Source organism: Salvia hispanica, chromosome 2, assembly GCF_023119035.1.
Source record: "Salvia hispanica cultivar TCC Black 2014 chromosome 2, UniMelb_Shisp_WGS_1.0, whole genome shotgun sequence".
Lineage (NCBI taxonomy): Eukaryota > Viridiplantae > Streptophyta > Magnoliopsida > Lamiales > Lamiaceae > Salvia > Salvia hispanica.
The window spans coordinates 15,900,909-15,928,770 of record NC_062966.1 but is presented as its reverse complement, the minus strand read 5'-3'; the positions used below and the strand labels follow the sequence as shown (position 1 = coordinate 15,928,770).

The window sequence follows — 27,862 nt, the reverse complement described above, 5'->3', positions numbered from 1 at the left end:
GTTTTGTGCATTTACGATGGTGCTATCTCTCTGACTTGTTGCTAAAGTTAGATGAGTCCTCATTAACTATTTATTATTCTTAGTTTAACGAGTGTTAGATTTACTACTGCAAAGGAATGGGATGCTGAGTATCATGATAAGGTTATCTAGAAAATACTTATAGAATGGATCATACAAACCACGCTTTCTCAGCATGTTTTCACCTCATTATATAACTCCAAGGTTTAAATTTATTTAGAGAGTAACGAGTTACAACAGGCTGCATGCATTTTTCTTTCTTTCTGCTACTGTTGCACCAACTTTGTTCTTTTAAGATTAGATTTACTAATCTCATTTATGCTAGACCTTAACTCTTAAGCTATGTCCACTGAGTGATGTTTTGTTTAAATCAATGATTTTTAAGACTTTGTCAGCCATTCCATGATGAATCTATAAAAATTCAGCATGAAAGTTTCTATCGGTGCTGCTTTGATATTTAACCTTTGAACTCTACTTGGACGTATAAAGAGAAACATACCTTTTACTTTACAGTTCCTTCCACTCCCTTCAGTAGCTGGATATTGTTTGGCTCGTTTCTTCACAAAGAAGAGCCTGTCATCATACTCTGCATTTGTTGTGTTGGGGAGTTTGATGGTTGCTTGGTTCATGATGCATAACTACTGGGATCTTAACATTTGGATAGCAGGCATGTCATTAAAATCCTTTTGTAAGCTAATAGTTGGCAGTGTGCTTCTGGCTATGGCAGTTCCTGGTTTAGCTGTTCTTCCTCCACAATTTTTTTATCTGACTGAAGCTGGATTGATCGGCCATGCATTGTTGTTGTGCTATATTGAGAACAATTTTTTCAACTACTCAAATGTGTACTACTATGGGATGGATGATGATGTGATGTACCCGAGTTATATGGTTGTCTTGACTACTTTTGCGGGTCTGGCCGTTGTCAGGAGACTTTCTGTGGACCGGAGAATTGGATCAAAGGCAGTTTGGGTTCTGATTTGTCTCTATTCTGCAAAGTTATCTATGCTTGTTATGGCTTCAAAGAATGTGTTGTGGGTTTCAGCTGTTCTATTGTTAGCAGTATCTCCTCCGTTGCTGCTTTATAAGTATTGCCAAAACCTTTTTCCAATTGTCAATGTTGCACTTTTTCCGTATAAACTTAATGGGTTTGGTTAATTGCAGGGATAAATCTAAATCATCAGCGTCAAAGATGAAACCTATTAATGGTTATGCACATGCTGGTGTGGTTGCTTTGTCAGTCTGGTTTTGTCGCGAAACAATATTTGAAGCCCTTCTGTGGTGGTATGGAAGAGCTCCATCTGATGGCTTGCTTTTGGGTTCTTGCATTCTCTTAACAGGCTTAGCTTGTATACCAATTGTCGCTCTGCACTTCTCCCATGTCATGGTACAATTCTTTATTATTATTTTGATTGCATATTCATGTTTTTCCGTGATTAATATTTAATAGAATTCCATACTAGCAGTAACTTACCCTGCATGTTGCTAATAATGTTTTGACTTGATTTCCACTCTGAGCAATCTTACGAGAGATCATTTTACTAAACATCTCTTAATGTGTCAGGGTTTGTATTTTTTTTAATTTCTATCTACTTTTACTTGTGGATAGCATCAAAAGGTTCTTTATACCCTTCTCCAGAAGTAGTCTATCCCGTATACTACTTAAAAGATTAATATCTTCTTTTGCATTGTTTGTCACTTCTAAGAGGGCATTGCTGGTTAGGATGTACGCCTAGCAAATAATCCCTCGGTCCCACTCAAGATGTCCACATTCTTGAGTGGCACGGGATTTTAGGAGTTGTTAGGTGGAGTAAATAGAGAAAAAAATAGTTGAATATTTTACTCAGGAGAGAGGGATTTATTTCCAAATATAGAAAGTGGACATCTTGAGTGGGACAAACTAAAAAGGGTAGATAGACATCTTGAATGGGACGGAGGGAGTACTTTATTAGGACTAACTGAAGATTTTCCCATTTTTACTCAGGCCACAAAAAGATACTTGGTGTTGGTCTTAGCAACTGGTCTGCTATTCATCATGATGCAGCCTCCAATTCCTCTAGCATGGACTTATCATTCTGATCTAATTAAATCCGCGCGTCAATCTGCCGATGATATTTCCATATATGGCTTCATGGCTTCAAAGCCCACATGGCCATCATGGTTGCTTATTGCAGCTATCCTTCTCACTCTGGCTGGTGTCACCTCTGTTATACCAATATCTTACATTGTTGAGTTGAGGACATTTTATGCCATTGCTGTGGGAATTGCTCTTGGCATTTATATATCTGCAGAGTATTTTCTTCAGGCAGGAATTCTGCATGCCCTCATCGTTGTTACCATGGTTTGTGCATCTATATTTGTGGTTTTCACTCATCTACCTTCCTCTTATAGCACCAAGTTCTTGCCCTGGGTGTTTGCTCTGATTGTGGCCCTATTTCCAGTAACATATTTACTGGAGGGTCAGGTGAGAATTAACAAGACTTGGCTAGGAGAGATTGTTGCTGAAGATATGGCTGAGGAGAATAAGTTTGCGACATTACTTGCTGTTGAGGGTGCAAGGACGTTTCTTCTTGGTTTATATGCTGCAATCTTTATGGTTATAGCACTTGAGATAAAGTTTGAGTTGGCTTCACTTATCCGTGAAAAGTTTATGGAAAGAGGTGGACTTCGGCACAGTCAGTCAGGTGAAAGCAGTTCAGCTATGGTGCCTCCTAGACTGAGATTTATGAAGCAGCACAGGGTCTCGACTATGCCAGCATTTACTACAAAGCGGATTGCTGCAGAAGGAGCTTGGATGCCTGCAGTTGGTAATGTTGCCACTGTAATGTGTTTTGCGATATGCTTGATCTTGAATGTGCATCTGACAGGGGGATCAAACAGTGCTATATTTTTCTTGGCGCCTGTTCTGTTGTTACTCAACCAGGATTCAGATTTCTTTGCTGGATTCGGTGATAAGCAGAGGTACTTCCCTGTTACTGTTGCTATCTCCACGCACTTGGTGTCGACTGCTGTGTATAGTATATGGGAAGATGTGTGGCATGACAATACAGGATGGGGCGTCAATATTGGGGGACCTGATTGGATCTTTGCCGTCAAGAATCTTGCCCTCCTTGTACTAACTTTCCCAAGCCACATCCTTTTCAACCGTTTTGTTTGGAGCTATACGAAACAGGCTGATTCAAGGCCCTTGCTTACCATACCGCTTAATCTACCACCAATCATAATGACAGACATTATGAAGATCAAGATATTGGGGCTTCTTGGAGTGATATATTCCTTGGTTCAGTATCTAATTTCGAGACGGCAATATCTTTCAGGGTTGAAGTTTATTTAGACAGATGTGTTGAATGTGTTATTGTGAATTTTGAGGTAAAATTTGCAAGTTGGATGTGGCTAATTTACCCTTTTTGTTGCTTAATGGCACATGCGATTTTGGGGAAAAGGCTGAGCTGCATGCGCATGTGGAAGCAATTGCATTGAAGATAATTCATGGAGATGACGACGTGCCTCTTGCCTGTAATATGTACTGAGTGACCTAGGTTGCTCGCCAACTCTACTTCAGATGGAAGAGTAGGAAAAGGGTCAATTCGATTTATACAATGAAGACAATTGCGGGTCCTGCGTAGTTCAATCAACTGTGGTGATCTTCCCTCTCACCCTACCACAACTCTCAGTCTCTCCTTTTGGTCGCTCTTTTTATGTGGTAGTGAAAAATGGAATTAGTATACGGAAAGAGAGTGGAGAAAGTCGCTAGAATTATCGAAAAATAAGGCTGCAGCTTGCAGGTTTGGTTGTAGTGATGATCATTGCCCACCTCCTCCTTTCATCTACATTGAAAATATGTAGATATAGAGCATATCTGACAAGTAAAATAACATCGATTTGAAACAATACGTTCCCCTGTTTCAAGGCCAGAGAATAAAATAAGATAGGATGATAAAGTTGAAAAGTAAAAAGAAAATAAAAGAAGACATGGGATAAACTAGGAGAAATTGGAAATGTTTGATTAATCGAACAACTTTGGAGAAAATATTCGTTGTGAAAGAAAATAAAATCTGGTACCCAAAAAAAAAAATCACACCTTTTGGAAATACTCGTATATTAAACAGATTTGTGATAAACCTTTTTGGATTTAAACATTCTAGGACGGAAGCTTATATATACAGGAATGCTTTTAATTATTTCCATTATAAATTTAAAATTGCGGCGAAAAGTTTTAAAGTAAATTTTTATTTATGTCGTCCTCGCGCAGATCATGCACAACCCAATCACCACAAAATACAAGAACAGAATCAATGGCTTTCTCCTCCTCGTGCACCACTCGCGCCACTTCTGCGGCGTGGGCGCTTAAAGACCAGCTCGCCTCGCTTTCTCTTCAACGTCTGGGAGAAGCTTCACTTCATTAGGTATTACTGTCTTCACCAATCGCCCTGTTCATTGGGTTTTCTACACTACAATCTTCTTCTCTGATGGCTTATAATTATTGTTTGATTCGTTCTCTCCTTGAATGATGGATCTGATTAATTATGCTGGTTGTCGCGAGTAGTTTAACTTAAATTATGGCGAATACAGAATACCTGCTGCTATAATGGATATCGATATCATAAATTGTATAGGACACGCATGCACAAGAGTACCGAGTAATTTCCATTCCAATTAAGCGTGCTGGCTGCACCAGTTTTCACTCCCTTCTTTCCTACTGCACATTATTAGGCCAAAATCAAACCCTACTGTCACCTTTTATGTTATTTTCTCTTATACTAGTATGCTTTAGACAAAAGTAGCCTTTAGGTATAATAATACAGAATATAAAGGACAATTAAGTGTTTCAGTATTTATATATTGCGTCTTTGCAATTTATTTACAAAGACAAATCGTCTTATTCAAACAAATCATTTGTCCCTACCTTCACAAGATGCAATAGAATATGAGGGATGTTAATTTGGAGGAGGGATATGTCACTGCTCTTGTTCGTTTTCAGGGAATTCAGTTTGATGCAGTATACCATTATGCGTTTCATTTCTTTTGCCTACCCCCAAAACTGCAGGAAGATCAATCCATGTAATGACTCTTGAAGACGACAAGTGGCAGGCCGCTGTATATTTTTTCAAGAAGAAAGAAACTCAAACTGATCTTGGATCTGAATACAAAGTCAATAATGGTTATATGAAACCTCAACTTAAAGGGATTCTGGGAGGATCAATGCAGGTCTAGACGTAATGTTGTTCATGATACTTCACTATCTATGTTGTCATCTTTTCTATTGTTTGAGTGATCCTACTGTTCTAGCTTGCTAGTGGTTCCTACCACACTCTTACATTCTCCATTATCATGCCTGTGAAGAAATGATTGAGTTATACTTTATCTAGTTTACTTGGAAAGTTCCAATTCCTGTTTATGGAACTTGCCGGTGACTGTGTAGATTTTTGTTACTTTGTTTTGATTCCTAAACATTGCCTAAGAATTTGTCTGATATATACTTGTATATATGATAAAGTTAAATCTGAATTTTGTATGAGTAAAGCAAATTTGTTTCTCAATAACTGAGAACAGTCCGGCTCTTCAGGAATGTGTAGGTTTGTGTAATGAAGTATTTTGACATGCAGATGAGCTATTAAGACGATGACCTTTAAAGGTACGGTACTTGATTGAAGACACCGGTTACAGTTACATTTACATTAAATTGGAAGAAGGAATTATAACATCAGACTACAGAAACAAATACTAAGGTACTGTATGATCCCTGGTGCTAAGTTGCATGATTGCTTGTTCTCTTATCTCTGTCACCTGCTTTGCTCTGTATTGATACCTATGTGCTGCGAACAAAAACACTCCGAAATTGATCACGCTCATGACTGTAAGCAGCCAGTAGAAATGATCAAATCGGCCCGTGTTTATATTCTGAGACAGCCAAGAGGGTCTTCTTTTCTCTTCATCGCCCGTGACAGACTTGACAATGTTGTTGAGTATGGTGGCTGCAAAACAACCCAACCCACCAGCAACCGCAGCGTATGCAGATCCTATGCTTCTCATGGCGTCCGGCGCCTCTTCATAGAGAAACTCCAATAATCCGACAATGCAGAAAACCTCAGCAATGCCGATCAAGCAATACTGTATGAGCAGCCAGTATGCACTCAGGTCCGGCATGGGGGTCAGGAAACTAACCTCGTAGCCGTTTTCTATGGCATAATGTCTCCTGTACCTCTCGAAGAGTCCAGCCCATGCCACGGACACAATGGAGACAGCCAAGCCGATGCCCACCCGTTGCAGTTGGGAAGCACCGTGAGGATGGCCTGTTATTTTCCGGGATAATGGAACAAACACTGAGTAATACAATGAGAGCAAAAGGAATATGCTGAGTCCAGGGAAGACGGGCATGCACGTTACGGGCAGCTTTAGACGGCCCATGTGAGTGTTTAATGTGTACGCTTGCTGTACTGATAGAGTTAGAAATTCTGTTAAGACAAGGTTGAGCATAATGGTGCAAGCTGGAATTGGGACCAGTTTGATAAGGATTTTTATCTCCTCAACTTGTGTGACTGTACAGAGCCTCCATGGGCTCGCATCAACGCCGTCTTCTTTCAGCTTCAGAGCTGCCTTGTCCAAGCATCTGCAGGTTCATATCAATCCCAAATCATCAAATCAGGACATGGTAATGATGTCTCTTTCAAAGAATCACTTACCTGAAGTCATCTGTGTGTACGATCTTGCTGCTACCCTTTATGGCTGATCTTTTGCCAGGAAGCTCGTACAAGCCAACTATCTCGCTGCTCTGAAACGAAGCTTTTCTCTTCCTAAAGGCGGCAACCAGGACTTGTGCCACCCGGGTGAGGGGGCTTCCACCAGGTAACCTGTGCCTATAAAGAGGGGTTCCGATAAAGAAAACCAGGTTCGAAATGCCCATAGCTGCGGCTAACGAACCAAAGGCGCTACCCCATCCGTGTTTTATCTGAATGTACACTATTACTGTGAATGCCACAATTGCTCCGATGGTGACTGAGAGGTAGAAGAAGTTAAAGAATCTGTCAAGATGCTTCTTGTAGTCCCTGCTTCTTTCGTCAAATTGGTCCGCCCCAAATGAAGAAACGCACGGCCTAATCCCTGCGGCTCCAAATGCAGTAACGTAGAGAACTACGTAGAGGTAAAGCATCTGCCATGGCTTTGCAGGCTCACAGTTGCCAAAGAGAAGGGCAATCTGATCACATTTGTCTTGATTTGGCATCAGACTAGTTATGGTTGCACACAATGTGATCCCTGTTAGACCCTTTCAAGAAATAACAATTACTTTAGATATAGATCAATCAATATGTTTGAAGTCTGAAAAATTGCTTACTGCAAGATAGATGGTGGTAAAGATGGCTATGGTCCAGTATCTCCCAAGATATGCGTCTGCGAGGAAACCACCAAGCACGGATGACGCCTGCGATATCCCTAAGAAGTTGTTGACTGCGTTAGCAGAGGCCTCAAAAGGGCGGTGCATCACGTAGAACATGAACGCCACCATGTTCACAGACAAACCAAAGTAAGCCATTCTCTCTGCCATTTCATTCCCTGCAAAAAGTGGAACTGGATAAATATCATCAACTTTCTAATGTCTCTGAACAAAAAACACCAAGTGCATATTTTCCTATTACCAAAGATGAAGAAAGCAGCAAGCCAGCCACCGGTCTTGGACACGCTGAGCTCAGAAAGTGGCTTCCCGCGGATGCTCACCGGCGTTGCTCCTCCAGTGTAACCGCCCCCAAGAGCCGTCCTCCTGTCGTCGGATTCAAGAAAGTACAGACCGAGCCGCTTCCTCTGCTGAGGCGCCTCTACGCTCACCGGAGTCACGGGGTCGGGGAGCGGCTCGGGTGACTTGATCTCCCGGGAAGCCATGCATGTGGCTGCGCCTGAATGCTGCTGCTACTTAACAAGCCCTGTTGCTGTTGCCGCTGCCCTCATCTTGAATTGCAGCATTATATATTCAAGGCGGCCACTAAATTTGGTACATCGCTATCATATTTTCTTCATTTAATTGGTGTCAAGACTATTGGAAATTATTGAGGAATGCAACGTCAAGATGAAGAGGAAGGAAGTATTAACATGTACACATCATTAATTAATGCAGCAGCTGCCACCGGCAATTGGATTAACCATTATCTTCATTCTTCCCCTAATTATTACAGGTATGCATATTGTCAAAATAAACGTACGGATGAAATATTTTCATGATCATGTCGCACACTATTTTATTGAAGTGACTTCAAAAATTCGATCTTGAGTAAGAATGAAATACTAGGAAAATAATTTCAACAGAAATGTGCATTGAGTTGATGAATTTTCACAGTGATGACAGATTGCAATCAGTGTAATGAATGTATGAGGATGGGTGCAATAAAGAGTGAACCAACTACCATGTGTGGAGCTAGGCACTAATAAATACAAGTAGAAAAATTAATAGTAATAATATGCGGCATTAATTGTAGAAGCTGATAGGAATGTGGTTGCTTGCCTCAACCGATATCACTATTTGCCTTGACCCCAACGCCAAAAAAAACCGATATCGCCTTGGACCCCAACGCAAAAAAAAAAGTGATGCTAAATGGCAACATTATGGCTGGCCATAATCAGATTTTACAATCAAATTTAATGCACTTAGAAAGTATCAAAATATCCATGGCTATTTTATCCTCTGCATTAAATCATCCAGAAATATATGCTTAGCTCTCTACAACAAATCAATTATTTTCTATATACGCTTTATATTAATTATTCCTTCTATTATTTTCTCAGATTTTATTTCTTTTTAGTCATAGTATTTGTTATTGAAGGTGACTTAATATACATATTGCAGTGGAAACCGAATAATAAAGTAGTAAGACATTTCCAATTAAAAGTAATATCACTAACATATTTAATTGAAAATGAATACTATTTTACTTTTTATTGATTTTTTAGTTTATTAGTATTTTTTATTTTGATGGGATAATTGATAATTCCGCTATAATCATATAAGTTTGTAATTTAGTCGGTATTTTAGTTCGCACTAGTAGATTTCATTCAATTGTTATTCAATTTAATTAAATAATTGGAAGTTTCAGTTTATCTTAATTTCGACTGAATGACTGTAAATTTAAATTTAATTATCAATTGTTTAATCTTAAATTCAGTTTAATAATTGAAAATATAATTTAATTTTATATTTAATTGAGCAATTTGGTATTTCATTTAGTCTTGTATTCATTCAGATGAGTGAGATATCCAATCTATCTCAAATTCGACTACTGGTTCTATTGATTTTAAATTCAATTGTAAATTTGAGATTTCATTTAGCCTTAACATGCATTATTTTTAAATTCTATTAATAATTTACAATGATGCATTACATCATAATATAATAAATAAATATATAATACTATACATAATATCTTATGATATCAAACTGAACTATCATAATCCAAGTTCCTGTGTGATATTAATATTTACATTTATCTATGATCAAGTTAAACTCATTTAGTAATTGAATTACTTATTGTTATCATAAACTTGCACCGTTTTTATACTATTATTTATTGTTTAATTATATTTTTACGTATCGTTTGCATATGTATTTATGTTTTAATTGTTTTAATTTTATGTACTGTTATTTATTTATTCATTATGTGAATTTGGTTTCGAATTTACATTCAATATTCTTAATATTAAAATTTAATTCTTAAACCATATGTGTTTAATAAGTTAACTTTTTGGTGTATGTTGTAACTTTAAGTTATACCTCGTGTTTAGAATCAATACAAAATATTAATCGATATGTCATATATGAATTGAAAAAAATTAAAATTTTGTCGATTAATAACAATATAGTACGTGTTTATAAAATAGTTTAAACATGTTATACCCTTCTGATAAGGCTCGTTTCATGCATCGGTTTAGGGTTAAAATTCTGTGCATTTGGGGCGCTAATGTGCGTTATTGAGTTCAGGTGCGAAGTAAATCTGCCGGACCCAGGAGTTGCTGTTACCGGACCTGGCAGATGCAAAAGAGATGAAATTGAAGCAAAATCAGAAGTCGCCGTTCGGACCTGGGAGAATCAAAAGTTGGCGACAGGAGCAGAATGGAGCGAGAGCAAATTATTTTAAAAGAGTCTTACTAAAGGGCAAGGGCGTAAAATCACCAGAGGGATACCCTAGGGATCAGAGCCTCACATATATAAAGAGCTCGACCTTGAAGAACAAGACATCCGTGAACAGCCACTTCTACGCTCTCCTAGCTCTAGTTCTAGTTCCCTACTTCAAATTTTCATCTTCGACTGCTGCGCACTTGGACATGGAGGATTCTGGCCACCGTGGTTCTCATCGTCGTCATTGTCATTTTGTTGTGTAACACCGCCTTGTGGAGGCGAAGAAACAATTTTATTTGCTTTCGTTTAGTACCTTGTTGGTTTTTAAGTTTCGCAACTCTAGTTTCTTGCTTTGATCTGCTGGATTCAGACTTATTTATAGTTATTATGGAAGTTTATGTTTGCTTTTGGTTGGATATCTCTGAGTTTATGTTAATCTCTTGTTTTTAGCTTTCGTTCTTTGTTTGTTGTTGGATGTTTGGAGTTGAGATCTATTGTTTTGTTGTTAGAGGTTGGGGATTTGCATATGGAGATGTTTGGATTTGTTGAATCGTGGTGTTTTGGAGTTGAAGTTTCGCATATTTGGTGCTTGATGTTTACGTTGTGCATGATTATGGCTATTTACTTTCTGTTTCTGCATCCTTTAGGTCCAGTAGCGTAGATCTGTTACTTTAGGCTTTAATTTCTCATTTTAAGTCTAGATCTAGAGTTTGCTTTGTTTTCATGGTGTTTAATACTCTGTTTTCTCTGATATAAGTTGTAAATAACTTAATATATATGGATAATAAATAGAGATAACTTTCCATAAATGAAAATATCCATATTTTTATAGGACGGATGAAAATAGAATTAGTCTATTTTTAAGGAACATCCTAAAGTAGCAAATGTGATCTATTTATAATGAACGGAGGGAGTAATTAATAGGAGTACTACATATCCTAATTTACAAAACTATATTCATATAACATACTTATATATCTATTTAATAATATTCAAATATAAAATTATAATAATCTTATGATATTTTATAAATAAGATTTTGAAGGTGTGATATAATCGAATAATAATAGTAGTAGTATCTAATCGTGTTAATATCACTATTATTATTAACATTATTACTTTTATCATTCTTTTAAATTATGTTCTGATCATTTGATTTATAAATCATCATTAATTCAAACTATATAAATTATCGTCCTTACTCCTTAATCGTATTAATCTCCTTTATTTATAAAATATGGTCTGGATATTAATTTTGTATTATAGAAGAAAATCTAAAAGAATAAAGAGTCCTACATTAATGCAAAATACAGAGTTTTTAAAGGAAAGGGCTATCCTGTAAAATACTTATGCACTAACAACTAGGTTTAGTTTTTTAAAATATTTTAATAGTGTTTAAGTACTATTATACCCTTGTGTGGATAGCCATAATGTAGCACATAGCATTATTGAAAAAAAAAACATTTACTGAAATTATCTAAATTCCAGTACCCAAAAATTAGCAAATTTTCATCGTTTTTATATGATAATGTGATCTATTATTTGGATTTTACCCCGACGGAATGCAACGGTTTCCTAATTAAGGTCTTGTAAAAACATTTCCCCTAGAATGAATAAATCAGGTCATCAGGTGATATTGGTTTTGGGAATCAAATCTATTGGATCTTAGTTCATGGGCTAAAAATTGATGGGCCCAAATAATAGATTTAAAGCTTGCTCTTGGATGTGTAAAGTTGGGGCTAATTATCGTATCTTCAAAGGATGTTTTTAAGCAATTATTAATCATATAATATACTATGGTCTAAATAAATTGCCAACTACTTAGGGCAGTTGAATCTGAGTGTTTAATTAATACTAGTACATAAAATGCCAACCACTTAGCTTGAACCTGATTCTTAGTCCACAGGAACAAAATATGGTCACAGATTCATATGCAGCAAAGCCAACAGATTCCCAATAACGGAAACAATGCTAGAAAACGCCTTTAATAGCCTAAACAGCCCAGTAATTGTAAAATTATTCAAAATAGTCCCTTTTTTGCCGAATATAAATTATTTTACCACTTTTATTTTATTACACAAAACAAAAGACATTTTGCCTCTCTCCATGTATAAATATGTACTACTACTACGTACTAAATTTCATTTTATATCTATATTGGTTGAGCGTGTAGAATTTGTCGTAAAACTTTCTTATATTTATACTAGTATAGGAGTACTAGTATTATTTATGGAATGCGTGGTGTTTATCGCAATTTCGGAAACACAGTAGTAAGATAAGTACTAGTAGTTGTTATTTACATCTTCCCCCAAACTTAATTTATCCTACTTCAGTTTTAAGGCCATCCACAGCGGCAACAGAATCCAGCCCGGTCTCGTCTCGGAGAGACGAGACGCCCGCGAGACGCCGTTGTGGCTCGCATCTCGTCCCGGGCTCGTCGCTATCCCGTCCCGCGTCCCGTCTCGGCGAGGCAGCTGGCGAGACGGTCTCGCCACGCGCTGGGGCGACGTGGCGCACGGCCGTTGGTGCGTGACGCCCACTCGCTGACCCCGCGAGTGGGCGTCGAATATCTGACTCAAATTTTAATTTTTTTTTTTTATAAAAAAATCGATTTAAATTTTTTTTAATTAATTAACGGTAATATTACTGTTTTTTTCAACGATAATTTTAATTTTTTTTTCTTTTTTCTTATTCTATAAAATACACACTACACTCTTTCATTCTCCATTCCACACACAAACACTACAAACACCACATCTATTCTTCTCTCAATTCACTTAGGTGGAGGAGGATCTAGGCCGTCATCCATACAGCTCCAAGGAGACGTTGGCTCTATACACCTCTTGGCTCACCGTCTCGTACGATCCCATCGTCGGGAATCAACAAAACAAATTGTGCTTTTGGCAGAAGGTCACAGAGCTTTACACAGATTCAAAGCCAAGGGGGAGTCACCCCCGCACCGTGAAGATGCTCCGCAGTCATTGGGACCGGGTCGACAAAGATGTCAAAAAGTTTTGCGCGGTCTACAGGGGTGAAGCAGAGCATTACCAAAGCGGAGCCAGTGAAGCCGACATTCTGCGAGCAGCGATGCGCGTCTTTAAAGACGACGTCAAAAAAGATTTCAAACATATCGATGTTTGGCAGCTGGTCAGAAATGAAGATCGGTGGGCTGGCGGTGTCCAGTCCTCGAGCTCGAAACGTACGAAGCACACGGGGGTGGCTACTCGTCTAGTGAGGGCGGCGGATCAGGCAACGCCTCACATGAGACTGAAGCCGGTGGCTCCTCCTCCGGTTCACGACGTCGGCCGCAAGGGACCAAGGCGGCGAAGGCGGCTAGAGGGAGAGGGAAGGGGAAGGGGAAGAGTCGAGGCGAATCGAGCCAGCGCGGGCGCGGGCATGGGCTCGAACACTTCCCTGTGGTTCGTATACATGCTCTCCATGATGGCTGACACTTCCAAGATGACGCCTACCCAATACGAACATCATGTTCTCGGAATGCAGGCGATGGCAAGGCAACTTGGTCTTCAGCCGGGTGCACCGCCGCCGGCTTCGGGGGATGATTCGCCGGCGGAGTAGTTTTTTAAGTGTTTTTAATTTCTAGTATTTTAAATTACGTGTGTTTTTATTTTTTTTAGGATTTTAATTATGTGTGTTTTTATTTTTTTAGGATTTTAATTATGTATTTTTTTTTATTTTTAAGATTTTAAATTGTAATTTTATTTTATTTAATGAAGTGTGTTTTTTATTAATTGGATTTGTTGAAAATAAAAATGAAAAATGAAATTGAATGAATAGTTAAGAGATGAGATGGTTAAGAGATGGATTGATGTGGGTGCTATCTCTTAGTTAAGAGATGGAGTGAAAAGTACAATGAGGCCCATCACTACAAAAAACTGACAGTTTACCAGTGAAAATTAGTAGCAGATACTGTATGTTGTTGTTAGTAGCGGATTGGCAACAGAATGTCCACTAGTAACTTTACGAGCGGAATTAGTGGCAAATTTATGATGGATTTTGATGCATCCATCATGCGTCATAATTAAAAGCGTATATAGCAACGGATTGATGGTCACTAGTAAGTAGCAACGAACAAATGTCGTTGGTAATAAATTACCAACAATATTGCAGCGGATTGATATTCACTGGTAAATAGCAGCAGAAAAATGTCGTTGGTAAAAAAATTAGCAGCGTATATAGCAGCGGATTGATGGTCACTAGTAAGTAGCAACGAACAAATGTCGTTGGTGATAAATTACCAACAATATTGCAGCGGATTGATATTCACTGGTAAATAGCAACAGACAATTGTCGTTGGTAAAAAAATTACCAACGAAATTACAGCGGAATAATATTCACTTGTAAGTAGCAACAGACAAATGTCGTTTGTAATAAATTATCAAGAGATTAGCAACGATGAACGATTTGTGACTATTTAGCAATGAAACAAATGCTGCTAGTAACAAATTACCAACAAATTAGCAACAGAATATGGCTCGTGACTGGTTATTAGCGGACAAATTTCGCTGGCAATAAAATACGAATGAATTAGCAACGTAAAGTGGTCCGCTAGTGATTATCAACGGACAAATGCCGTTGGTAAAAAAATTAACAACGGAATTGTAATGGATCTTGGTTGCCAAAAGCACTAGTAGAGATTGGTCCGTGTGAATCAGTAGCGAAGAAATTTCGTTTGTAATATTTTTCTCTTCAATGAAGAAATAAATAGACACGTATAATCCAAACACAATTTTGGAGCCAGATATTAATAATTATTTTAACAAAAAGTTGTAAAATATTAATTAGTAATTACTCTAAATTAAATTATTATCTACATTTATTTTAATATAAATAATAATAATAATAATAATAATAATAATAATAATAATAATAATAATAATAATAATAATAATAATAATAATAATAATAATAATAATAATAATAATAAATCTCATGACATTGCTACTGTCGCTAACGAAATTTATATTATGAAATCTATTACTATCTCCGTTTTTTAAAAATAGAAACTTTGGAAATAACAGGAGATTTAATGCAAAATTAATAAAGTAAGAAAGATGAATAGAAAAAAATGGATAAAGTAAGAAAGATGAGGAGAAAAAAGTAGTGAAATTATTGTTAGTGGACTGTGGAGTCCATGTTCTAAAATGGAAAATTTCTATTAAAACACAGACCAAAAAAAAAGTATTTTTATTTTTAGGAATAAGGAACTATTATTTCTTATTCTATTTTAAAATAATCACACAATTAGACGAATAACATATAGAAAAGTAGATGAAAGAAAAAGTATCCTAAAACTACATAGTTTGTTCAAAAATAGCACATTTGAATACAACTTAGCAAGTTAACATTGTTGTTATTTTTCTAATTTTAATTATTTGCTAATTATTAGTGTACTTTTATCATATTGTTTAATCTAGTAAATAAATATAAATTTATAACAATAATAAAGATGAAAAAAAGAAAAGGAAGTAAACATGCAACCTAATTAGCTAGGTGACCCAATTCTATGGCCCACTAAAATAATGATAAAACGGAGTATTAGTAAATATTTGGAACCCTAATGTGCCGTTGTTTTTCTTCTCCCTATTCATTATCGTCTTTATTCATTGCCTTTCACTATCTTCGTTTCTTTCGATTTGCAGTGAAGATTTTCGGCTTGTAGTTGGTTTCCTTCCTCTCCGCTGCCGCTGCTTCTGCCGCCTCCCTCACTGGTTTTCGCCGACCTTCTAAACCTTCCTCTCACGGTTCTATCTCTCCCTAATGTTGCATCTAATTTTGCTAAAGCATTACTATATTATATATATAAATGTTCTTGTAAATTTTGATTGCTTTATATGAATATCATAAACATGTGGTTGTGAATTTAGATTGCTTTTGTCCTTTTGCTGATTAAGAAGAAATTTACACTTTTTAATTTAAGTTTGGGGGTAACATGCCTCAATCCTAGTTTGTGATTTTAAGTCTGGGTCCATGTTAACATTAATAAGTTGGAGTACTATATTTGTTCAACTTATATTAGTGAAGTTGACGAGACTTAGCATTTTTTACTATATTTGTTCGAGATATGTATGCTGCACTTGAGGATGTCAATAAGAATTACTGAGGTTCATCATTTGTCACAGCAAAAGCTACGAAGTTGGTAAGTGTGGTGTATATAAAATTTCTTATAGTAGATTTATTATTTGTAGTAATATTAGTCTTATTATATTTTTTGATAAATAGGTGGTGGGTGGAAAAAGGTGTTCCTATCGGTGACTATGTATGACTTGTTCATGGCACAACACAAGTGAAGACTATAAAAGAGAGGATCGACTACTACATGATTTGTAGAATTAGGAGATTGACAGGATTTTGTAGAATTAGGAGATTGATAGCCGCTTTTTTTTTATAGACGGTTAGAAGTTTAGCCATTTTTTTTTAGAATACATTATTAGTTTATCATTTACTATATTATTTGTCTACAAAATGATGTTATTTATTTGATAATTTGTTGGTTTGTTGGGACCAATTTGTTGTAATTGGATTAGCAAACAAATAATTAAACAATGATATGTATTTAACTTATTAGCGGAATACCAATCCGTGATTTTAATACTACATCAGGGGCGAATTGAGTTTGTTGCTACTTCGTTGCTAATAAATAGTAGCGAATTGTGTATGCTACTAATGTTTTTTATGCCTAATTAGTGCCGACAATTTAGGACGGATTAAATGTGCTGCTAATCCGTTGCTAACGATCTGTAACGGACTAAGTTTGTTGCTAACGTTTTCGATCCCTTTTTGATGCCAACAATTTAGGAGCGGATTTAGTGCATTGCTAATTCGTTGCTAACAATTTGCAACATACTAAATTTGTTGCTAAATTTTTCGATCCCCTTTTGATGCCAATATTTATCAACGGACTCGTTATGTTGCTAATTCGTTACTAAAATATTAGTAACACAACTTTGTTATTGCTAAAATTTAGCAGCGAAGTATTTAGCAGCGGAACAGATCTGTTGTTAATCCGTTGCTAACCAATTTTACCAACGGAATTATGATAATTAGCAACAAAAGTTTTCGCTACTAAACCGACAGTTTTTTGTAGTGCATGAATAGTGAAGAGATGAGACGGTTAAGAGACGGATAAAAAACACTGCTGTGGATGGCCTAAGTAGTGGTGTACTAATATTTAATTTTTTTTTCTAATAAAAACCATGTTCCCTAATTTTTTTGGCCCACTGTTTCAGTCGCAGAAAAATCCAACAGTTATGTCTCAATTTGTCAGCCTATAATTATAATATACTACTATGTTTCTTAATTTCGTATTACCACTCATACTACAAGACAAACCAATTCCATCTACGTATACACGGCTTTATGTAGGATTATTTGATTGGGGGTGGGAGATGGTGGGTTCGATCCCTCCCTTTTACTGGACACTACACAAGTCACGTTCAATTTAAAGTATATCAATCATCTATATAAACATAGCAGGGATCCAAATGAAAATAAAATACTATTGACAGTGGAATCCGACCGGGTTTGAAATCCTTATAAAAACCTCCTTAAAAGTGCCACTCTAATCAATCAGGTTACTCATCATTTCGCAAATACTATGAGTAAAATCTTGGCAATAAAATTACTACTACTTACTAAACATTATTTTGTTTGTCTCTTGAAATTGCAGAATTAGTAGGTAGCAATGGAAGCACCAAAATCCGACGTCAAAATCTGGAACGTGGGGCTTCTGCTGGTGGCGGTGAAGCTGATATCCGTACTGATAATGCCGAGATCGAAGAAACGAGTGCCGCCGGTGGTGGGCGGTCTGGTCCGGTTCATGAAAGGTCCAGTGGTGATGCTGCGAGAGGAGTACCCTAAGCTTGGTAGTGTGTTCACTCTCAAACTATTGAACAAGAACATCACATTTCTGATTGGCCCGGAGGTGTCGGCCCACTTCTTCAAGGCCCCCGAATCCCACCTCAGCCAGCAAGAAGTCTACCAGTTCAACGTGCCCACCTTCGGCCCGGGCGTCGTATTCGACGTCGACTACTCCGTTAGGCAGGAGCAGTTCAGGTTCTTCACTGAGGCCTTAAGAGTCAACAAGCTGAAAGCCTACGTCGATCAGATGGTCATCGAAGCTCAGGTAAATATTCATATTCATATTTATGAACTCCACATTAGTATGATATTTGCTAATTGTTCACAAATGGCAGGAATATTTCTCAAAATGGGGAGAGAGTGGTGAAGTGGACCTAAAACAAGAGTTGGAGCAACTAATCATACTAACAGCGAGCAGGTGCTTATTAGGAGAGGAGGTTCGAAACAAGCTCATGGACGATGTTTCTGCTCTCTTCCACGACCTCGACAATGGTATGCTTCCCATCAGCGTCATCTTCCCCTACCTTCCCATCCCGGCCCATCGCCGCCGTGATCGAGCTCGCAAGAAGCTTGCCCACATATTCGCAACCATCATAGCTTCCCGAAAACAAACAGGCAAGCCGCAGAATGATCTGCTGCAGTGCTTCATAGATTCCAAGTACAAAAACGGGCGGCCGACGACCGAAGCAGAGGTCACCGGACTCCTCATCGCCGCTCTCTTTGCCGGCCAACACACGAGCTCCATCACCTCCACCTGGTCCGGAGCTCACCTCCTCACTAACGGGAAACACATGTCAGCGGCGGTGGAGGAGCAGATGCGGCTGATGGAGAAGCACGGAGACAAGGTCGACTACGACGTGTTGTCGGAGATGGAGGTTCTCTACAGGTGCATCAAGGAAGCCCTGAGGCTCCATCCACCGTCGATCATGCTTCTGAGAAGCTCACACGCTGATTTCAGTGTGAAGAGCAAGGAAGGAGTGGAGTACGATATCCCCAAGGGGCACATCGTGGCTACATCGCCTGCCTTTGCAAATCGACTCCCGCACATTTACAAGGATCCAGACACCTATGACCCCGACAGGTTTGGTCCGGGGAGAGAGGAGGACAAGGCGGCAGGAGCTTTCTCATACGTATCCTTCGGTGGTGGGAGGCATGGTTGTCTGGGGGAGCCGTTCGCATACCTGCAGATCAAAGCCATCTGGAGCCACTTGCTCAGGAACTTCGAGATGGAGCTCGTCTCTCCATTCCCGGAGATTGATTGGAATGCCATGGTGGTTGGTGTCAAAGGGAAAGTCATGGTGCGCTACAAACGCAAACGCCTTCCCATCAACTGATTCTATTTCAACCTATAGCCAGACTGCTATCTTGTTTGTTTGTTTTTTCAGATCTACTTATGTATGTGCTCTCTCCTCTTTACTTTGCTTCATTTGAGGCTGTGAGCCATATTGTTAACCATTCAAATTGTCATAAATAGGCAGCCTAATTCGATTTGGCACATGTCTTGCTTAAGAAAAACCGTTGCAACCAAATGTGTATCCAACAAAACTCAATAAAACTCTCATTGTCTTACATAATACTCTCACTCAGCCAGTGGCTTTCTTTATTCGAGCAATGAAAACAGCTTACAGGCTGACTAGCTTCAGGGAATTCGCCTTCTCTTGCAGGCTGTCGAGCAAGCTATCAAAGCTCTTCTTGAACGAGTCCACTCCTTCCAGCTCCAGTTGTGACCCAACGTAACCCCAGTCGATTCCCAACTTCTCAAGAGCGTTGTAAATGCCTTCAGCTTCAGACACATTTGCGTCTATGGTCCTTGAAACAGTCCCATGATCGATGAATGCTAGGAGTGCTTGATCAGGCATGGTCGAGACCTATAGATACAAGATAAATTAGAAACAAGGGGCAAAAGTCAAGGTCAAGAAGAAGACAGCATATTTCCCTGGACCACTAATTGAGGATAAGATGATGCTCACTGTATCAGGTCCAACAAGAGGAGCCACATATAAAGTGTCTGGATAAGCTGGGTTCTTCACGCTGGTCGAGGCCCATAGAAGCCTTTGCTTCTTAGCTCCTTTCTTCACCAGTGCCTCCCATCTTGGCCCCGAGAATTTCTTCTGGTACAGCTGGAAAGCCAGAGCTGCCTGAGCATTTGCAGCCTGTTGAACAAAATAAGATCACAATCAAAACTAACTCTTGACCGATTTTTTGGGTGGTGCACTAGTATATCTGAACTACCTTCCCCCGCAGATTAAGTGCTTCTGGTGTCCCAAACTTCTCAAGCATCTTGTCAACGAGGGAGTCCACTCGACTAACAAAGAAAGAAGCGACACTTGTGACTCGGGAGAGATCACTGAGCCCAGACGCTTCAAGGCCATCGAGGTAAGCATCAATAACAGCTTCATATCTTGCAAGAGAGAAAATAAGCTGCACATATCCACAGTTTCACTATCAGTATCGACAGTTCAAATATGAAAATGCAAGCTTACTATGAAAAGATGGGCCCCCCTTCATGTGCTGTTACTCCCTCCGTTCTATAGTAGTGGAGTCATTTCCCCTTCTAGTAAAAAAGTTAACACATTTCTTTTCACTTACTTTACTCTCTCTTACTTTATTCTCTCTTCATCTATCTACTTATTTCATTTCCTTCTTTATTCTTCTTGTACTTGACACAATTTTTCTTAAATTGTGTGCCAAAAAGAAATGCCTCCACTACTATGGAATGAAGTGAGTATATATTTAGGCAATTCTCAGCATTAAAGAGGCCACACAAACTACAGATAGCATGATTGCATGAGGCTGAACCATCTTTCTAAACATGAAAAGACTAACTAAAACTTTGAAAACTGCATATTCAGTAGATCACATGGACTACCAACAAAATGTCACCTTTAATAAGGTGTATTAAGTTAAATAGAATACACGACAATCACTGTTGCCCAAATTTTACCAATTCAATATCATTAGTCCCTTGAAAGAATGTAATAATCAACTCACCGTAACATTAACGCTTATTCCGTTTGCAATAACTTCCTTAATCGAAGGAATGCATGGAGCTGTAGCAGGAATCTTTATGTAGACATTACGACGATTAACCCACTGATGAAGCCATTTTGCAGACTCTATTGTATTCTCAGTATCCTCTGCAAGTAGGGGTGAAACTTCAACAGACACATATCCATCTCCACCATCTGTATCATCGTAGATTGACTCAAAAAGCTTGCATGCATCTTGGATATCTTTCACGACAAGCTCCCAGTATGAAGTTTCGATGTCTAGTCCAGATTGTACAAGTGCTCTGCAGTTATATAGGAATATAAATTCAATTGCGAAGGAGAAGTCATTCAGGTATCATTCTCAAACTAAAAGTCCATGGCAATTTAATTGCCAGGGAATCAAGATGAAAACATTAAAGGCCTAAATAAGAAAGAAAGAAAGAAAGAATAACTTTTTGAGTGCATATGAAAAATACAGGATTAGGTGAAAGGGGCTAACAGTAACAAGGATAGAACAACTGCCACAAGTAAAGTCAGTACCAAATTATCATTTGTTTACATTAGGTCAACTTCACATAGTGCCTTCAACAACCTAAAATAGAGTCTAAGCTTAAACTTTATCGCATAAGCCTCAGATAAAATCAAATTCCTCTGCTGGTATCTTGGCCCACTAATAACAAGTAGAGAAGGATATATTTTTCAAGGATCAGCTACAGCAATAGATTCTAGACATTTGAAGCAACTCCAACAAATTTGAAAACAAATCCAATCATGTCTTACTTGAACTGATCATTGTATGCACTCGAAGTCGAAATTGCTTTCTGGAAAATCTGCAATCATAAACACTAGATGATTAAAAGAAGCCAAAAAAGGGATTTTTTTTTAATAATAGCATTGCATTGTAATCATTTTATGTATAGATCAGATGTTGAGGGAATTTAAATCAAATGAGGGGTACATAAATTTATATCCCTTGCATTGATTGATGAAGAGAGAGGGGCAATTTACCGCTGGGTTGCTGGTCACCCCACGAACTCCACTCTCGATCAACGGGATAAGATCAGTAACTGGACGGCATAGATTATCGTACCACGGGCTCTGTCCTTCCTTCTCATAAAGATCATGGAGCGTGGTTCTCTTCACACTACTCCCATTGCCATCAACTTGAGAGCATCTCACACTGCCCAAATAAATCAACAAGGTATATAAATTACTGATCGATCGAGTTATAGCTTCGAGTCCCATAGGCCATAAACCCCAAATCTCTATAAAAGAATTAATCCCTTCAAGGCGCCCTAGTAGACACATTTACGGAAAGAGTACTCATATTACGATATCCGCAAAATCAGCTAATTTCATTCATTTCCGTGAAACATACAGCAAAAAAACGAATCTTTACGAAGACAAAAAAATCCCACTCAACACCAACACGAGAGAGGAGAAATAATTGATATGTATGCTTACACCAATGAACCGGCGATTCTTCGGGCAGCGCGCACACTCAGCTTGGAGGATGAAATGGATTTCTCGATTCTTTTGCGAGGATCAACACCACAGCACATAGGCTGCTGCTGCTGCTGCTGCTGCGAAGATCCGCGGAAGCTAGGTGCAGAATTAGCAAAAGCTGAGGCGGAGAGCTTGGAAATGGAGGCCATGGCCGATTGAATCAGGTTGCAGGTGAAGGAAATGTAAGCAAATAAAATGAAGTGTGTAGGTAGGTTGGTAATGGTGTGCTGTATTTATTGGTGGAGCGATACAAATGAAGGTGGAAGAGGGATCTATTTAATTTTGGGGATTAGGGTTAATTTCATTTAATCAAGTCATGAGTTGAAGCTAATAAAATGGTGGTGGTAAGTAAAGGGCAAATTTGGAAGTAAGTATGATTGTTTGGTGGGGAGGATGTTGGTAGGTGATTTATACTGTAAAGTGTTAATTTATTTAGGGGACTTTGTATTATTTACTTTAATGTAACATATGCATAATAGACCATAATGAGTGTTAAAGAAAGTAGAAAAAAAGTAGTACTATACATTCGAGAGATTTGCTGTTCTTTTTTTGGAGGAGGACACGAAATATATCGATGTTGTAACTTTTACAGTTAATTTGTTAGACCATCTACAATAGTACACTAAAATCTAAAATGGGATAGGTATTTAGTTCCAGTACTCAAAAACCAATCCTATTTTTGATTTTTGAGAAAAAAATACCTATCTTTAGGTTTACACTAAACCAAAATCTAAAAAATTCTCAAATTTTGTGAGTAAAAAAAAGCATAATATAAAGAATATTCTTTTAAGTTTGAGTTTAGTGTAAATGGTTAGAGTAAAATCAATATTTAGTGTGAGATTTACACTAAAATGGGTTTGAGTTTAATGGAATGACTGAAGATGATGCTTAGTCAATTTCGCTATTCAATATTAGCGCTTATTATAGGCTTATAATTTCTGCAAGTACAAAACATAATTTTCTCATGATTTCAAATATAAAGATTGACTAACTATATTATCATTGGCCTATACTTTACTTTAGTGACTGACTCTAAATTAAAAAATCTAATGCGAACCGTGTTGTTTTGCGCACGGCAATATAAACATTTTCGTTTCTTTATTTGATGTACTATGTTATACTCCCCCCTATCGGAATAACATATAGATAAAATTGTAAATGATACTTGTTTTAATGAGCAATTGATAAAGTAAGAAAATAAAAAGACAAAATGTGATAGAAATAGTATTAGTGGATTGTAGGGTCCATATTTAGAAGGGATGTGTAGGTTAACACTATTAGTTTAAAATTTTCCATTTTTAAAATTAGTTTAATTTTGGAAGACGACCTAAAGTGACAAAATTAGTCTATTTTTTATGATTGAAGGGAGTAGAATTTGAAAATTTTGTTTGTGCATAATTCACATTTTCACAGGTTAGTGTTACAAGTTGCAAGTAATTTTTGGATTGCATAGTGGTGTTATCTACTGTTGATGATGATCTAGAGATGATCTATTAATAAGAAGAGGAAATACTAATCTTAACTAAACTCACTTTTGCTAAAACAAAAAATGACACGTCTAATGAAAAGAAGAAATTAATTTACATTGTCAACCTATCCTAGCTTGCTAGCACTCCTCATAATCACATTTCATAATGCTATTGAGTAGAATACACAATGGATAGCATCTCCAAAAATCTATTAGCTTGTTTATCTTTACATATATCATATTTGAGTTATCAATCCTATGAAATAAGTATGAGTTAAGTATACAAAGCATGTATTTTATTTTCCTTTTATAACAGAATCTATGTTACTTAACATTCTCTTTACAAATGAATTTACATAAAACGTTTGATTGAGTATACCAATCTTAGTATATCCAAGTAGACTAGAATATGAGATGAATTGTGGAGGAGATTCAAATCTTAACAAAAAATGATTTCTATTAATCAAATATTATTGACCTACCCAACAAAATCGCGTGACCATATGTTGCCGTTGCATCAACTTTTTGAAACCCAACCTCCTCCCTTCCTCGTTTAATAATTTACAAAGTTGGACTTAAACTTCAACTCTTCAAGAGAATATGCTGAACCTTAAAACATTCAGATCTTTGGCCACATATTTTACGAAATTTTATCTGTATTATAAGTAAAATATTTCATTCTGTTGGTTGTATCGTAAATGAAAAACAAATCTTGTTCAACGGGCATTGTTATAAAAAGTTACTCTATAAATTAATTGTGAGTCTTGTGACAATTTGTGATAAAGTATTTAAGTACTATTTATCGCAGCAATTTTTGATGGACCTATAAAAGGAAATTGGGCATCTTTGAATAGTTTAGATAGTGCAAAATTAACTCTTTTAAATCACATAGATTTTATAGTATCTTTTTTTTTTTTTAATTAAAATTTTGAATTCATTAGACTAATAGATTGTCTCTATAGTCAGTCCATGGACGTAGGAAATATTCAAAATTATATTTATTTTACTTCCATTTACTTGGTAATCAAAAAATACAAAAAAAAAATAAAAAAATGAGAATGCTAATTACGATTATCTAAGTTATAGTACTGTATTTTCTAAGATGAACTCCTGAGCTATTGGGAGAACGCTTAGCCAAATAGGATAAATTCCACTTACTATGCTATTGAGTAATGATCCAACGAATCGGATTTCATTCAAGAATCCCACTCCCACCAAATTCTATCACCCTCTTAAAAGTTTCATTCTTCAACTCGTATACACAAAAATTAGCAATTTGACAGACCATAAACAAAAATTAGGAACTTGACAGACCATTACTTTCTGGGCGGGCAAGAAACTCGATCGCATCTTCACCAAGGCTTGCGGTCCCCAACTGGTCCTGCAGTCCAGTTCAAAACCTTCTCGCCAGGCTTCAAGTATATTTTCTTGTCGTGAGGCAGCTTCCGGGCTAGCCCGTTTAAGATTTGGTGGAAAGCATCTCCCGATTGTGCTGGCTGAGGGAACAACATCGCCTGTTTCATGGAAGGATTAGCAAGTAGCCTCTGCTTCCGTAGAATCACATCAGCCGGGATGGATGTGAGGATAGTGTCCAAGTATGGGACATCCTTCTCTGCTACGAACACGCCTATTTCCTCCCATGGAATAGCATCTGCAAATGGCAGCACGATGTCGTCTGCTATGATCACCGGAATGCAACCAAAAATCACAGCTTCCACGAGTCTGGGGCTCCATGGAGCCCAACCCAGAGGGCATAAACAGAATACAGCTCGCTGCATGTCCTCGTAGTATGTGGTTGGGTGGTCTGTGGAGATGTCAAACAGTGGATTGTTCTTGAAGTTCTCCCACATGGACGCCCGAGCACCTCTGCGCATAGATCAAGAACTTATGCCATCAGCTTTTAATGTGTTAGAATGAACGATATTGCAGATAACTTTGGGATGTGAGTGTGTTGAAGATGCTCCAAAAACAGACAGCAATGTTGAAACATACCTCGCGTAGTAACCACCTTCAGGGTCGTTGTTTACATCATAGAACAAACCACGGAAATAGACGAAGATGGATCTTGGCGTGTCGGGGGGAATCAAGTGGGACATAATTTTCTCTGGAGGCGCATATGGAGGTATAGTTATCGAACCATCATTTAAACAGACATGGTTTTGTTGTCCAAAAGTTTGAACCAAGGTAGAACGTTGAAGTAACGGAAGGATCCCCCTCTTTATAGCTTTCTCTTCCTATAGTTGGAGAAAACATTGCAATATCATGATGTGCCCTTAGTAAGCAAGGATCTACCAAAGATTCAAAAGTTATAATGTTCTAAAAACTTCACATTTAATATCAACCAATGCAAAATGAATATTTTAGTTTGTTCTCACTTCTTAGTCAAGAGCCCAATTCCGTAGAAATGAAAAAAGGATACTAGAGATTAAAAGCTTACTTGATAATGGAAGCAGGCACCAAAATCATGGGGAACAAGAAAGAAATGATCAGCTCCTTCAGTTCGATTCCAGTAAGGCCATCTAGCCGAGATGAGCTGTATCGCACTCCTCATCATTCTTGGCGATTTGAAAGGCAGTGGCAATCCATTGGGTGCCAGATCACAAGTTGAGTAAACAGGTGTGTAGAACCAATCTGCTTCATTCGGATTCAGAGTTCGAACAGCACTGGTTAAGAGAAACTGGTGCATAAATATCTCAGCAGCAAACATGTGCGTAAGACAACGCGGATCTTTCTGCAGGATCTTCTTGTTGTATTTGCTCGGAAGCTCGTACACATAAACTTTCAATTTTCCCACAGGATTATCATCAAGAACATCACCAGCACTTCCTACATTACATGTTGACAAAGATGAAGATCGCCAAAACACGTTTTCACATAAATTTTTCCACACTGTAAAAGTAAGTTCATGCATTTGTGGGAGTGGATACTTGATTATATCAAATAAATAATTCTAAACAAAGAATTCAAACAATATGAAATCACGCATAGTTAAGACTTCCAAAACACACTAATATGGTTAAAGATGATTTATCCTGAAACCATGTTGCTGAGCATTAAATGCCATGTCCCCAACCCTAAATTTCCCCCCAAATTCTTGATTGTATAGAGTGTAATACGTTTCTTCCAATTAACCCGCTACAGAAACACAAAACATACAGTTGCACCCCGTTTTGAATTTGATTGCAAATCACCCAACTTATAGGCATTGCTCACAGAAATTCAATCAAAACCTATTTATATGATTATCATAATTCAGCTGCTCAGAACATGATCAGTGAAGATTCGATTTTCCTAAGCCGAATGCCAGGCTGATCAAATCAACGAAATAAGAAAACAGAATCATTATGAGCTAAAAGAGGACCTGAAATTCTCTCCGTACGCGCGCCGCGGCGGTCAATTCCCTCGACGCCGATGCTGGCCGTAAACAGAGCGAGAAGCAGACAGCCCCACATCGAAAACTCCATATCTCACATCTTCCGAAAACAAGACAGTAATATTATATAGTGTTATTAACGAAAAAAGAGCAGGCATTTGATGCAGTTGAGCAGTCGTACTAGAATGTAGGTGAAGAGTTACCTTCTTCGGTGTCTTTGCTTTTCTTGCCATTTAAGACAGCAATAAGGAGGAAAAAATAATCAGAAATTGAATGAAAATACTGCACATTTTTTAATAGTGTATGGTACATGATGTGCTTCAATGGCGAATGACAGCTGCATTTGCTTTGCCGGTAGGATGGCCCGTCCACTTCTCGACGACGACGGCCGTTTCAATTCTAACACTTTTAACATTCACTATTAACATTCTATAACCGGCCTGAATACAAAGCCCATTTGAAATTATTAATATTGTCAAAATAGTACTAAATGATGAGCTTAAAAATGTGAAAACTAAATGTAAAGGATTTAG

General features: G+C 37.7%; 6 protein-coding genes and 1 long non-coding RNA gene across 9 annotated transcripts; 4 read left to right on the top strand and 3 right to left on the bottom strand.

The window, feature by feature from the left end:
- The first annotated feature begins 657 nt into the window (after positions 1-657).
- LOC125203797 lies at positions 658-3,906 on the top strand. The gene is made up of 4 exons (XM_048102247.1): positions 658-1,103; positions 1,180-1,402; positions 2,000-3,333; positions 3,459-3,906. Exons 1-4 carry the CDS (start codon positions 688-690, stop codon positions 3,493-3,495), a joined length of 2,010 nt encoding a protein of 669 aa, XP_047958204.1. The 5' UTR covers positions 658-687; the 3' UTR covers positions 3,496-3,906.
- A 1,723-nt stretch (positions 3,907-5,629) lies between these two features.
- Positions 5,630-7,890, bottom strand: LOC125203798 (protein NRT1/ PTR FAMILY 6.1-like). Its single transcript, XM_048102248.1, has 4 exons — positions 7,650-7,890; positions 7,349-7,566; positions 6,699-7,279; positions 5,630-6,625 (listed from the first exon to the last, which is right to left on the bottom strand). The coding sequence occupies exons 1-4, from the start codon at positions 7,888-7,890 to the stop codon at positions 5,740-5,742; spliced, it is 1,926 nt and encodes a 641-aa protein (XP_047958205.1). The 3' UTR covers positions 5,630-5,739.
- Positions 7,891-11,723: 3,833 nt separating this feature from the next.
- On the top strand, positions 11,724-13,690 carry LOC125206361 (glutathione S-transferase T3-like). The gene is made up of 2 exons (XM_048105627.1): positions 11,724-11,744; positions 12,896-13,690. Exons 1-2 carry the CDS (start codon positions 11,724-11,726, stop codon positions 13,688-13,690), a joined length of 816 nt encoding a protein of 271 aa, XP_047961584.1.
- Positions 13,691-17,634: 3,944 nt separating this feature from the next.
- On the top strand, positions 17,635-19,444 carry LOC125208650 (sterol 14-demethylase-like). The gene is made up of 3 exons (XM_048108305.1): positions 17,635-17,705; positions 17,802-18,257; positions 18,328-19,444. Exons 2-3 carry the CDS (start codon positions 17,817-17,819, stop codon positions 19,324-19,326), a joined length of 1,440 nt encoding a protein of 479 aa, XP_047964262.1. The 5' UTR covers positions 17,635-17,705; positions 17,802-17,816; the 3' UTR covers positions 19,327-19,444.
- A 49-nt stretch (positions 19,445-19,493) lies between these two features.
- Positions 19,494-22,637, bottom strand: LOC125208651 (transaldolase-like). Its single transcript, XM_048108306.1, has 7 exons — positions 22,447-22,637; positions 21,991-22,162; positions 21,763-21,812; positions 20,984-21,284; positions 20,225-20,413; positions 19,963-20,145; positions 19,494-19,860 (listed from the first exon to the last, which is right to left on the bottom strand). Exons 1-7 carry the CDS (start codon positions 22,635-22,637, stop codon positions 19,615-19,617), a joined length of 1,332 nt encoding a protein of 443 aa, XP_047964263.1. The 3' UTR covers positions 19,494-19,614.
- On the top strand, positions 21,202-23,033 carry LOC125208654. 3 transcript variants are annotated; one of them, XR_007174157.1, is made up of 4 exons: positions 21,202-21,334; positions 21,461-21,509; positions 21,974-22,183; positions 22,363-23,033. It is a non-coding gene; the product is annotated as an uncharacterized LOC125208654 (long non-coding RNA). The 3 variants fall into 3 exon arrangements; XR_007174156.1 differs by lacking the exon at positions 21,461-21,509 and having other exon boundaries at positions 21,210-21,334; XR_007174155.1 differs by lacking the exon at positions 21,202-21,334 and having other exon boundaries at positions 21,343-21,509.
- A 2,096-nt stretch (positions 23,034-25,129) lies between these two features.
- Positions 25,130-27,429, bottom strand: LOC125208652 (probable beta-1,4-xylosyltransferase IRX10). Its single transcript, XM_048108307.1, has 4 exons — positions 27,318-27,429; positions 26,394-26,782; positions 25,949-26,190; positions 25,130-25,822 (listed from the first exon to the last, which is right to left on the bottom strand). The coding sequence occupies exons 1-4, from the start codon at positions 27,418-27,420 to the stop codon at positions 25,309-25,311; spliced, it is 1,248 nt and encodes a 415-aa protein (XP_047964264.1). The 5' UTR covers positions 27,421-27,429; the 3' UTR covers positions 25,130-25,308.
- Between the last annotated feature and the right edge of the window lie 433 nt (positions 27,430-27,862).

Bases quoted from the DNA above. Each gene is read 5' to 3' on its own strand.
- LOC125208651 (XM_048108306.1), bottom strand. From the start codon at position 22,637: ATGGCCTCCATTTCCAAGCTCTCCGCCTCAGCTTTTGCTAATTCTGCA. The intron at 22,163-22,446 runs GTAAGCATACAT...TTATTTGGGCAG, and splicing joins AGAATCGCCGGTTCATTGGT to TGTGAGATGCTCTCAAGTTG. The intron at 21,285-21,762 runs GTAAGACATGAT...ATATAACTGCAG, and splicing joins GCATACAATGATCAGTTCAA to AGCACTTGTACAATCTGGAC.
- LOC125203798 (XM_048102248.1), bottom strand. From the start codon at position 7,890: ATGGCTTCCCGGGAGATCAAGTCACCCGAGCCGCTCCCCGACCCCGTG. The intron at 7,280-7,348 runs GTAAGCAATTTT...ATTTCTTGAAAG, and splicing joins TTACCACCATCTATCTTGCA to GGTCTAACAGGGATCACATT. The intron at 6,626-6,698 runs GTAAGTGATTCT...ATGAACCTGCAG, and splicing joins GTACACACAGATGACTTCAG to ATGCTTGGACAAGGCAGCTC.
- LOC125208652 (XM_048108307.1), bottom strand. From the start codon at position 27,420: ATGGAGTTTTCGATGTGGGGCTGTCTGCTTCTCGCTCTGTTTACGGCC. The intron at 26,783-27,317 runs GTCCTCTTTTAG...CATGTAATGTAG, and splicing joins GCGTACGGAGAGAATTTCAG to GAAGTGCTGGTGATGTTCTT. The intron at 25,823-25,948 runs GTATGTTTCAAC...ATCTATGCGCAG, and splicing joins GAAGGTGGTTACTACGCGAG to AGGTGCTCGGGCGTCCATGT.
- LOC125203797 (XM_048102247.1), top strand. From the start codon at position 688: ATGTCATTAAAATCCTTTTGTAAGCTAATAGTTGGCAGTGTGCTTCTG. The intron at 1,104-1,179 runs GTATTGCCAAAA...GGTTAATTGCAG, and splicing joins CCTCCGTTGCTGCTTTATAA to GGATAAATCTAAATCATCAG. The intron at 1,403-1,999 runs GTACAATTCTTT...ATTTTTACTCAG, and splicing joins TGCACTTCTCCCATGTCATG to GCCACAAAAAGATACTTGGT.
- LOC125208650 (XM_048108305.1), top strand. From the start codon at position 17,817: ATGGAAGCACCAAAATCCGACGTCAAAATCTGGAACGTGGGGCTTCTG. The intron at 18,258-18,327 runs GTAAATATTCAT...CACAAATGGCAG, and splicing joins AGATGGTCATCGAAGCTCAG to GAATATTTCTCAAAATGGGG.
- LOC125206361 (XM_048105627.1), top strand. From the start codon at position 11,724: ATGAATAAATCAGGTCATCAG. The intron at 11,745-12,895 runs GTGATATTGGTT...CAATTCACTTAG, and splicing joins TGAATAAATCAGGTCATCAG to GTGGAGGAGGATCTAGGCCG.